Source organism: Sceloporus occidentalis, unplaced genomic scaffold (assembly GCF_023333645.1).
Source record: "Sceloporus occidentalis isolate IW3139 unplaced genomic scaffold, rSceOcc1.0.p SCAF_4, whole genome shotgun sequence".
Lineage (NCBI taxonomy): Eukaryota > Metazoa > Chordata > Lepidosauria > Squamata > Phrynosomatidae > Sceloporus > Sceloporus occidentalis.
The window spans coordinates 194861214-194873357 of NW_028316984.1; the positions used below are offsets into that span (position 1 = coordinate 194861214).

Genomic DNA, 12144 nt, shown 5'->3' on the forward strand with positions numbered 1-12144 from the left:
CTAATGTTGAGGTGGAATCTCTTTTCCTGTAGCTTGCATCCATTGTTCCGGGTCCTGTTCTCTGGAGCAGCAGAAAACAAGCTTGCTCCCTCCTCAATGTGACATCCTTTCAAATATTTAAACAGGGCTATCATATCACCTCTTAACCTTCTCTTCTCCAGGCTAAACATCCCCAGCTCCCTGAGTCGTTCCTCATAGGGCAAGGTTTCCAGACCTTTCACCATTTTAGTCGCCCTCCTCTGGACACGCTCCAGTTTCTCAATGTCCTTTTTGAATTGTGGTGCCCAGAACTGGACACAATATTCCAGGTGGGGCCTGACCAGAGCAGAATACAGTGGCACTATTACTTCTCTTGATCTAAGTTGATTTAATTCAAGATCTGGGGCTGCATCACTACTGCAGAAATGATCCAGTTTCATGCCACTTTAACTGCCATGACTCCATGCTATGGAATTCTAGGAACTGTAGTTTGTTGTGGCGCTACAATTCCCAGAATTCTATAGCATGGAGCCATGGAAGTTAAAGGTCCAAAAACACACTACAGAAATAATCCAGTTTGAGACTGCTTTAACTGCCCTGGCTGTGCGCTAGGGAATTCTGGGAATTGTAGTTTTGTGAGACATTTAGCCTTCTCTGTCAGAGACAGCTCTGCTGCCACAATAAACTATGGTTTCCAGGATTCCCCAGCACTGAGCCATGGCTGTCAAAGCAGTCTAAAACTGGATTATTTCTGCAGTGTGTTTCAGAGCTAAAGTGGTGTCAAACTGGATTAGTTCTCCAGTTTGGATACAGCTTCAGTGAACATTCATAGGTCTGAGTTGCTCGGATTCCTTCACACACACCTTCAACATGGGTCCAAAACACACCACAGAAATAATCCAGTTTGAGACTGCTTTAACTGCCCTGGCTGTGCGCTAGGGAATTCTGGGAATTGTAGTTTTGTGAGACATTTAGCCTTCTCTGTCAGAGACAGCTCTGCTGCCACAATAAACTATGGTTTCCAGGATTCCCCAGCACTGAGCCATGGCTGTCAAAGCAGTCTAAAACTGGATTATTTCTGCAGTGTGTTTCAGAGCTAAAGTGGTGTCAAACTGGATTAGTTCTCCAGTTTGGATACAGCTTCAGTGAACATTCATAGGTCTGAGTTGCTCGGATTCCTTCACACACACCTTCAACATGGGTCCAAAACACACCACAGAAATAATCCAGTTTGGGACTGCTTTAACTGCCTTGGATCAGTGCTAGGGAATCCTGGGAATTGTAGTTTATAGCAGCACCAGAGCCTCTCTCTGACAGAGAAAGCTAAATGTCTCACAAAACTACTACAGTTCCTAGTAGTTCAAATTTCAGGTTTATTTATTAATGCATAAATTAAGTGGTCTTGATGAGAAGCCTCACAAACTTATGTAATACAGAATGACATAAACTTGTATAAAGAATAAATAAATAAATAAAAACTACAGTTCCCAGAATTCCCTAGCCCTGAGCCAGGGCAGTTAAAACGGTCTCAAACTGGGTTACGTCTGCGGTGTGTTTTAGACCAAAGTGGTGTCAAACTGGATTATTTCTACAGTGCAGTGAACATTCATAAGGCCTAATATCGCTTGGAATTCCTTCACTTGACATCTTTTTTTCCTCACTCAGGAACTAGGCCTCAAGAAAACCATTGCTGAGGGGCTGAGGCAAAGCGTTAACAAAATGGAGGAAGAGTGGTGGACATTTCACAACTGAGGGCAGCCTCCAGAGATGCCTCAGACGAGGCCAAGTTTCCTCCCTACAAGCATTTCTCGCCTTTCCTTTTAAGACATTAGTGTTGTGTGAGAGACAACAACAAAACCCCTCGCTCCAACAACTGAGGCAAAGGAGGAGTTGCCTTTCTCACACCATTATTGTTTCTTCTCAGTATTGAGAGACATCCCAAGCATTTGGGTGCGCCCAAGACTTTCGTCTGTTGTTTTTGGCTGCATGCACACTGCAGAAATAATCCAAGTTGACACTTCTTTAACTGCCCTGGCTCAATGCTGTGGAATTCTGGGAATTGTAGTTTTGCGAAACATTGAGCCTTCTCTGTCAGAGAGCTCTGGTGCCACAACAAACTACAATCCCCAGGATTCCCTAAGACTGAGCCAGGGCAGTTAAAGTGTTGTCAACCTGGATTATTTCTGTTGGGGTCAGAACACACTGCAGAAACAATCCAGCCTGAAACTGCTTGAACTGCCCTGGTTCAATGCTAGGGAATTCTGGGAACTGTAGTTTCGTGAGAGATTGAGCCTTCTCTGTCAGAGAACTCTGGTGCCACAATAAACTACAATTCCCAGGATTCCCTAGGACTGAGCCAGGGCAGTTCAAGCAGTCTCAAACTGGATTATTTCTGCAGTGTGTTTTGGACCTATATCATACTAATTCAAGATAATGCTGCAGGTGGATATTGGTAGTTGAGACACACCTCCATTGATGTCTTGAGTTACCTGCAACATTTACACTTTCTAATTTCAATTTCAAACACATTTTGCCATTTTGTGGGCATAGTTGGTTCAGTAAGGATCTCAACGTCAGGTTTTAAAGTTTGCACACTCACTGACACATGCATTTTGTAGGAATTTAGGTTTCAGTGAGGAACTCTCTATTTTCAGTCCTGGAAACTTTGCCTCACGTTTATTTTGTATCCAGGCAAAATGTGTCATTCCAAGCAGTCATCATCATTTTGATTAATTATCAAGGATCGCATTGATGAAATGCTTAAATATTCGTGCATGGAGGCACTGAAGATCAGAGTACAACTAACTTATGTTAAATGCAGAGTTATTATGTTATTTAGTTCATTTAGAAAATTTGCTCAGATGCATTGCTGGTTATTAGCCGTAAATGACTATTGAAAGGATTCAGCTATTTACAGTTAAATTAAAACATCTGCCTATGGTACAGCGGATAATCTTGTAATAAAACATTGGTCCAAAACACACTGCAGAAATATTCCAGTTTGAGGCTGCTTTAACTGCCCTGGCTCAATGCTACTGTAGTTTTGTGACATTAGCCTTCTCTGCCAGAGAGCTCTGGTGCCACAATAAACTACAGTTCCCAAGATTCCCTAGCATTGAGCCAGGGCAGTTAAAGCGGTCTCAAACTGGATTATTTCTGCAGTGTGTTTTGGACCATTGTTCAACTAATGTAGGATTAGGATTAGGTCCCTCCTTTGCATATATGTTTCACCAACATACTATAGCATAAATATTTTGTTAGCATATCCTGGATTATGTGTGCAGGGCCTTTTCAGAGAGATGGGATTTCTTCATGCTTACACTCAGATTGCATTTTCTTTCACTGGATTATTAGATATATGATTGTGAGTTTATTAATCTCCTAATATTTTAACATTTTTTCTTAATCTAGGTTACAAAATGAATGACCTTATCTTAAATGACTTGGACAAGCTGCTGCTAAAGCTTGGTATGTTGCCATGTTTAAACTTTGAAAGCTCATTATATTTTTTTTATGCTTACAGTTTCCTGAATGTTCTGATAATCTATTTTATTGGTTGATCAAAATATTTCTATCCTGTCCTACATAACAAGATCTCAGGGTGGTGTACAGGTAAAATCAAACAGGTTAAAAGAGGTTAAAATAAGAAAAGTAATTTATATAGACAAAAACCGTATTAAACACATGGAGAAGTTAAATCAGGTTTAAAATCAGGTTCAAAAACACATGCACAACATTTTGCAATACAGCTGGCCCTTCACATTTGCGGCTTTGACTTTTGCAGATTTGATTATTCATGCCTTTGATTAATATGTTCTTGCTAGGAATCTCTAGGTCTTCCAGCATGACTCTATTGTCAAGTGCTGCCAAATGTCACCCTGGAGGACCTAGAGATTCCTATCTAGGCATTTGAAGGTCCTCGAATGCAATTTCATGGCCAACTTCTGGCAGATCTTGACCACAGAATTGCCTTGGAAGACCTAGCGATTCCTAGAGTGTTGTTCTCTAAAGTAAAAAAAAATAATGGGTTTTTAAAAAGGTTTTTGTGGGTATTTCGGGCTATGTGGCAGTGTTAGAGTTTTTCCTGGTTTTGCCAGCATCTATGGCTGGCATCTTCAGAGAATGCTGACATGGAAGTGAGTAGGGTATATACCAGGGGTAGGCAACCTTTTTGAGCCGGGGGCCGGGTTGCTGTCCCTGAGACAACTGGGGGCTGAAGCTGGGGGGTGGAGCTTCCACCCTCCGGGGGTGGGGCTGCATGCCAGGGGTGGAGCTTCCACCCTCTGGGGGCGGAGCTGCACGCTGGGGGTGGAGCTTCCACCAAAGCCCCACGGGGAGGAGGAGGCGTGTGCCCGCCCTCTCCTCCTCGGTCCCTTCCCTCGGCTGAATGGGCTCCAAGGGGCTCTTTCGGCCAAAGGGGAGGGAGGCTGAAGGGAAGGGCTTGGGCACCCATCCCAGGCCCTTCCCTTCAGCCGAAAGGGCTCCAAGGGCCGTGGAGGAGCCCAGGAGGTGGCAGGCCCCTTCCGTGGGCCCCTTCTCAGCCCGTGCGGCCCCAGGCCTCCCTCCAGAGAGAGAGGCCTGGGGCCGCAAGGGCCGTGGGGGAGCCCGTGGAGGCGGCAGGCCGCTTCCGCGTGCTCCATTTCGGCCCGTGCGGCCCCAGGCCTCCCTCCGGAAAAAGAAGAGGAGGAAGAGAGGAAGAGGAAAAGAAGGAGGAAAAGAAGAGGAGGAGGAAGAGAAGAAGAAGAGCAGGAAGAAGACAAGAGGGGAAGAGGAAGAGGAGGAGGAAGAGGGGAAGAAGAAGAGGAGGAGGAAGAGAGGAAGAAGAAGAGGAGGAAGAGGGGAAGAAGAGGAGGAGGAAGGGGGGGAAAGGAGGAAGAAGAAGAGGAGGAAGAGGGGAAGAAGAGGAGGAAGAGGGGAAGGAGGAAGAAGAAGAAGAGAGGAAGAGGAAGAAGGAAAGGAAGAGGAAGAAGAAGAAGAGGAGAAAGAAGAGCAGGAAGACAAGAGGGGAAGAAGAGGAGGAAGAGAGGAAGAAGAGGAGGAGGAAGAGGGAAAGGAGGAGCCCTCGGAGCCCAAGAACGGAGGGAAGCCGCCCCGTGGGAAGGCTTCCTTTCCCCCTTGGGCTCCAGCCAGGGGCCCGGGCTGCCCTCGGAGCCCAAGAGGGGAGGGAAGCCACCCCGTGGGAAGGCTTCCTTTCCCTCTTGGGCTCCAGCGGCGGCAGGACCAGGCTGGTCCTCCACACCCCCACTGCTCTTAAAGGGCCAGGGGCAGCTTGGAAGCCAAGAGGCCTCCAGGCTGCCCCTGGCCCTTTAAGAGCAGCGGGGGTGAGGAGGACGAGGCTTGCCTAGAGCCTAGAGGCCTCTGGGCCTCCAAGCTGCCCTTGGCCTTTCTTCCGCAGCAGCAGTGGCGAGGAGGTGGATGAAGCCAGGCCTCATCTTCCTCCTTGCCGCCACCCTTAAAGGGCCAAGGGCAGCTTGGAGGCCCAGAGGAGGAGGAGGAGGAGGCTGTGGCGGCGGCGGCGGCGGCAGTGGCAGCAGCAGGACCAGGCTGGGGCCGGTCCTGCCGCCTCTGCAGGCCGCATACAGCCCGAGGGCCAGGGGTTGCTGACCCCTGGTATATACAGTATACACTGTGTGACTGGGCCAGCCAGAAAAATCAGCAGTAACAGAACAAATTGTAAACCATCCAGGGCATAAAATGCTGTTTGAAAACACTAAAATTCTAGACCAAACCAACACTTATTGGGTCAGGATGCACAGGGAAGCCATTGAAATCCACAAACACCTGGACAACTTCAACACGAAAGTAGAAACCCTTAAAGTAAACAAGGTTTGGCTACCAGTCCCCAAAGACACCAAAATCAAAACTCAAAACATACAAATGAACACCAACAAGGGTTGGGGGGGGGGGTTCCCAGCAGATAATGGACCACTAATTAAATAGACACCCTGAGGGCTTGCCATTCAACACAGACCAACACACACAGATTAACATGTAAATCACTTCCTTCCAACCAAATGTTACACATTGTATACGGTATATACACTCCATTCACTTCCATGCCAGCATTCTCTGAAGATGCCAGCCACAGATGCTTGCAAAATGTTAGGAAAAAACTCTTCTAGAACACATTCACATAGCTAATAATAATAATAATAATAATAATAATAATACTATGGATGCCAGTCATGAAAGCCTTCGACTTCATAACGTTTTTCTTATTTGTGGTTGTTTTTTTAACTTTCACAGGGATACTGTGCCTCTATCCCCAGCAAATGTGGAGGGTCCACTGTAAATCAGTTAGGCTGAAAAGCTTTAATAAGTAGGCATGTTTTCACTTTGTACCTGAATGAAGCTAGCACTGGTGCCAGTTAGCTTCACTGTAAGAGCCTCATGTACTCCTATGTGACAGGAAGTATACATTATCTGAAAATGTGGTTGCCAGTTTTATGTATGTACAAACACTGGGATGGGCACAGTGCAGCCTTCCAAATGCTGTTGGAGTGCAATTTCCATCACCCTAGCCAGTGTAGTGAAAGGTGAAATATATGGAAGTTGCAACCTGACAATAACTGGAAGGCCACACATTTTTCATCCACGCACAAATGATTTTCCCTTCAGTATCTGAATATCTGAGAAGTCTTCTTGCCCGTCACTGAAAGTGAAATTACATGTTACATGCAAATTCATACAGTGAAATCCTGACAGTGACTTCTAGGTAACCTTTAGGTGAATGAGCCCCGGCAGTGGGGATTTTTTAAGGAGCAAGTGGCAGGGCTGGCTTAATTCTTTTCTCATTGGCTAAAAATACACCTCTGTTATTCCAATATATTTTAGATTGTAAGCCTGTGGGCAGGGAACTGTCTGGTTAAAAAATAATAAATGTAAGCCGCCCTGAGAGCCATTAGGGCTGAAGAGCGGGATATAAATACCTAAATAAATAAATAAATAAATAAAAATAGTCATGTAAGCTGCCTTAATTGCTGCAGCAGAAAGGCGGGCTATAAGAATAAAGTTTATATAAGAATAAAGTTTATTTGTAGACAAAAAATTTCTCTACCTGAGAATTAATACAGTTTGGGGATATGGAGAAAGGAAACAATAGGGGAACAGAGATAGCATACTCTAACGGCAGAGAACCGTGGAATCCTAAGCACTAACACTTTTATTTTATTTTATTTTATTTCTTCAGTAAGCTAACATAGCTATGCCTCTAGAAATTCTCCAGTACAGACAAGGTATAAATGAATTGCCTAAATAGAGCAAAGAGTGGAATAAAATCCCTCTCCTGTATTGTTATGCATTATTTATATATATTATGCTACTATTTCTTAGATTGCACGTCATGGACAGGTTTACTTGTATCTATTTTATTGTTTGTATGTACAGTGCTGTGCAAATCTACAGTGCTATATAAATAAAGCACAATAATAATAATAATAACAACAACAACAACAACAATAAAATCAGTATTCAAAGGACTAGGATTTTAAAATGAAAATTTATTTCCATATTTAATATCCAGCATGCTGTAATACTAACACAAAAGTATATACATTTCTGCTTCAGTTTTTCAGCTTGAGCAAGCATCTCATGCCAAGGAATATGAGAGACAACAGATCCAGAGTGAGTAGCCTTTATTAATGTACACCAAGGACCCAATATGATAGCTAAAAGCCATACTCTACAACAGTTCATTTTTATTTTGGCTCCCTATGTCTCATGAGTTTATTCCATCCTAGCTTGGGCTTAATCATTTCACAATAGTTCATTATCCCCAAACAGCCTGCTGTATGACAGCAATGAATGGGTCCATCCCATTCCTAGCGCGCAGGTTTGCCTGGGCCCAGTGCACACATATAGGCTGGAACCCTATATCAGCTACTAGGGGGTGAAACAGACAGGCAAAATAAAACAGCTTCCATCCACTTTGAAGGTGGGGTGTTTATATAATGCACGCCTCCAAAGTGGACAGTGAGCAAAAGGAAGCCATGCTGTGGGGATAAAAACTGGAGCAAAAATAAATCAGGATACTCCAGCTTAGCACAGAAAATGCACATCTTCACACCTGCATATAAACAGTCTAGCACAACTATTTGACTGTGGCAAAACAAAAACAAACAGTGGTCTGCCTGTGTGTATTCAGCTCATCTTGGGAGCAGGCCATGTGGACAGCAGGAATTCGTCTGCTCTGACCCTTAAGTATACTAAGTAGCAATAATGAATAAGAAACTGTTATTTAGCTTTAATCATTCATAACTGTTTCATATTTATGACCTCAACTTAGTCATGATTGTGACACTATTGCTATGATCTCCCCAACCTACTTTACCAGTCATCAGTTGTGTAAGGAAGAAGGAGAGTATTTTTAGTGGCAAATGGAGTGCACCTGAATTATGTTTTGCTCAGGTTTAGAAGGACCAGGCCAGGAGAGATTACTACCAAAGGGATCTGTAGTTTGTTTGAGGTAGAATGTTTGTTATTGCTATTGCTATGTCCAATGCACTATTCCACTCTCCTGGTGAGCTAAGATAATTAAAAGCTCTTCCAAACATCTACATGACCACTGCTGTTGTCTGCAATACGTTTTCCCTTTTAACACCAGTGGTTGCTAAAGGAAACTTGCACTGACTTCAGTGTCTAGATTTATGCTGTGCACTTGAACTCTCTGGGAATTGCATTTCATCCACAAGCTGTGGTCTGTCTAACCAAAGAAACATTATGAGACTCTGAAGCTCATACTCTCATAAACTGTTCTGAGAACCTTCATTCATTTCAAAGTGGTATAGAAATGCCTTGATAAACAAGCACATACATACGAGCTGCTTCTTATAACTAAATTGTGAAGGTATCAACCCTAGAAGGCAGGAGAGCTCCATGTGCCTAGTAGAGCTCCCATGTAAAGTTATTGGGTGGACATCCTAGCTTTATCTCTGAAATATCACAGATCCAGTTCTGTAATATATGCTATAGTGGGCTGTTCTGATCATAAATTCTTTACTACATGAAATTTTCAAAAATCTTTTCAGTATATTCAGCAAATATTGTGGGGAAGAAAGGAGAAATCTGTCAGCTGCAGGAAGATATTCACAAAAATAATGAGGTGATTGTTAGTCTTCAGAAACAACACAATAACAATAAGAAGAACTGTGGCATGTAAGTACAGCATAGACATTCCTGTATTTCTGAAACTGTGTAATTAAGCATTAAGATTAATGGTTGTTGTAGTCATTTAAAAAGAAATATTATTTGTTCTTGTTTAAATAAAACATGCTTATTTCACTCTTTAGACATAAAGTCTCCCAGAATGATTTACAATTATCAATCCCAGCACTCAAGCTTACAAACTGAGACATGAAACAAAAGTAAAAGGGACTGGAATAGAAAGGCAAAGAGAGAGACATAATAATAATAATAATAATAATAATAATAATAATAATAGGATTTATTTATATGCTGCCCAATCACTGGGAATCCGAGCGGTTTACAACAGAGGGGATAATAGACGGTTCCCTGCCCTCAGGCTTACAATCTAAAAGACATGACACAAAAGGAGAAGGGAATGGTGAGGGGGGGGGAGGGAATCAGGTCCAGTAGTTATTCTCTCCCTCTGAGGCCTGGACCAAGGCAGATGGACTAGAGGGGGGGCGCTCTAACTTCAGGCTAGCCCTGTTGGAGCTAGCCTGCCTCCCTCTCCCTCAAGATGGAGGCTGAAGGGAGGGCTTGCCTTCTTCCAGGCAGACAGATGGACCTAGCCTGCCTCTCTCTCCCTCAAGATGGAGGCTGAAGGGAGGGCTTGTCTTCTTCCAGGCAGACAGATGGACCAAGCCTGCCTCTCTCTCCCTCAAGATGGAGGCTGAAGGGAGGGCTTGTCTTCTTCCAGGCAGACAGATGGACCAAGCCTGCCTCTCTCTCCCTCAAGATGGAGGCTGAAGGGAGGGCTTGTCTTCTTCCAGGCAGACAGATGGACCTAGCCTGCCTCTCTCTCCCTCAAGATGGAGGCTGAAGGGAGGGCTTGCCTTCTTCCAGGCAGACAGATGGACCTAGCCTGCCTCTCTCTCCCTCAAGATGGAGGCTGAAGGGAGGGCTTGTCTTCTTCCAGGCAGACAGATGGACCAAGCCTGCCTCTCTCTCCCTCAAGATGGAGGCTGAAGGGAGGGCTTGTCTTCTTCCAGGCAGACAGATGGACCAAGCCTGCCTCTCTCTCCCTCAAGATGGAGGCTGAAGGGAGGGCTTGTCTTCTTCCAGGCAGACAGATGGACCTAGCCTGCCTCTCTCTCCCTCAAGATGGAGGCTGAAGGGAGGGCTTGCCTTCTTCCAGGCAGACAGATGGACCTAGCCTGCCTCTCTCTCCCTCAAGATGGAGGCTGAAGGGAGTGCTTGTCTTCTTCCAACCAGGCCTGATGGAGCTAGCCTGCCTCCCTCTCCCTCAAGATGGAGGCTGAAGGGAGTGCTTGTCTTCTTCCAGGCAGACATCTCTGGCATTAGTTCTTTATTAACAGAGTTTTTATATTGATTACTTTGGAATGGAAACAGTTGAAAGGAAAGGGGAGATGCCAAAAGTCTCTGGTCTCACAGCTGAGCTTATGGATTGGTCTTTTCTTTTTGCTGCGGCCTGATAGACTATTGTTGTCAGGTGACAGTTGAAGGAGGAATAAGCCAGATGACTTTGCTTTCTAAATTGGCCCTGTTTTTCTGCTCTCCTTCACTGTGACCTATCTTTTACTATAGACAGAATATAGAATATATATATTTGACATTTTCTGAGAGTTTAAACAATTTCACTATGGGACAAAACAGACAGGCAAAATGACGTAGCTTCAGGCTGTGTTAGGGATGTGCCCTTTACATGAAGCACGCCCCAAACGCATTCTAAAGCACTATTTCAGCCATCCATGTGGGCAGTTTTGGATTTCTGTGTATTTTGGATTTTGGAATTCTGGATAAAGGACTTGTATTAATATTCTCTGTATTACAGGAGGCAGGGAAGAGTGAAACAGTGAGTTGTCTAAAACATCTGGAATAGTTGTAGTACACCCGATATTTGAAAGAGCTACTATATTAGTTGTGTAAGGCCCATTACAAACGGGCACCCTAGTACACGACGAGCGCGTACTAGGATTAGAAAGGGGCGTCACTTCTTGACGCCCCTAACCCTAGTATGGACCTAGTCCGTACAAAATGGCGGCGCCCTATACAGATGGGCGCCGCCATGACTACATCACCACTGCGCCGCCTCCAAACGAGGTGGCGTGGTAGTGATGTCGTCGCGCCACACGAGGGTGCCTAGAGCGCCCTTTCCGTGGTGTGAGAAGGAGCTCCGAAAGGAGCTCCTTCTGCGGTTTGCGTCGCTGGTGCAGCCTTTAGACAGCTGCACCAGGGACACAAGGGAGAAAGGGGCCGAGCAGCCCCTTTCTCCTCCTCCCCGCTGCCATCGGGTGTCCTTGGGGCATGAAGCCCCAAGGACACCCCTTTCCAGGCCATGGGGAAGCGGCCTTTTGCCGCTTCCCCGCGGCCTGGAAAGCAGCGGATCGGGGCCTCAGAGGCTGCCGTTGTGGCAGCTGAGGCCCCGACACAGCGGGAAAAGGGCCAGTTACAGGCTGCCCCAAAGGGGCAGTCTTTAACACGCCTAACTCTCCCAAGGAGTGTTATAGCATTATTTCTCATGAAGTATTTTCATATTCATAAAATCCTTGTTTCTGTAAATAAATAACAACACTTCCACAGCGTATGTTAGCACTAAATTTATACCAATTCTAAGATTCATCCCACTGAAATAAATGAAAAAAATAATTAAGGCTTGCAGTTAAGGCTCACAGATGCTAAAATTAGCCAAAGCTGTAACCAAGGTTTCTGTCTTCAAAACTTCAGCATCATGATGAAGAGAGATTAGGGACAAACCGAACTTTCATAGGACGGGAATTATCTATTATTTTAAAGTCTTGGTTATTTTTTTAAAATGTACTGTTTTAGAAAAAACATATTTATTGTAGCTTTAACCTTCTTGTCCTAGCTGGAAACCATCATACATGATTCTTAGTAAACATGAAGAATATTTGCAGAAGGAACTTCAGAATTATCAAGAAACAACAGAAAAAGACAGGTATGAAAGAACCTTTATAATTTATCTAGAATAATTGCACAAAATATGGCAATTTATAATGATCC

At 44.5% G+C, this 12144-nt stretch overlaps 1 protein-coding gene across 1 annotated transcript in view; it reads left to right on the forward strand.

Annotated features, from left to right (window-relative positions):
* The first annotated feature begins 1261 nt into the window (after window positions 1-1261).
* The window catches only part of CUNH14orf39 (chromosome unknown C14orf39 homolog), a 40701-nt gene continuing 29818 nt past the window's right edge, over window positions 1262-12144 (forward strand). Inside the window, exons 1-5 of the mRNA XM_089522777.1 lie at window positions 1262-1780; window positions 3391-3447; window positions 7546-7602; window positions 9006-9132; window positions 11990-12079. Of these exons, the coding sequence (XP_089378903.1) occupies window positions 1747-1780; window positions 3391-3447; window positions 7546-7602; window positions 9006-9132; window positions 11990-12079 (365 nt within the window). The 5' untranslated portion in view covers window positions 1262-1746. The remainder of the gene's footprint in view (window positions 1781-3390; window positions 3448-7545; window positions 7603-9005; window positions 9133-11989; window positions 12080-12144) is intronic.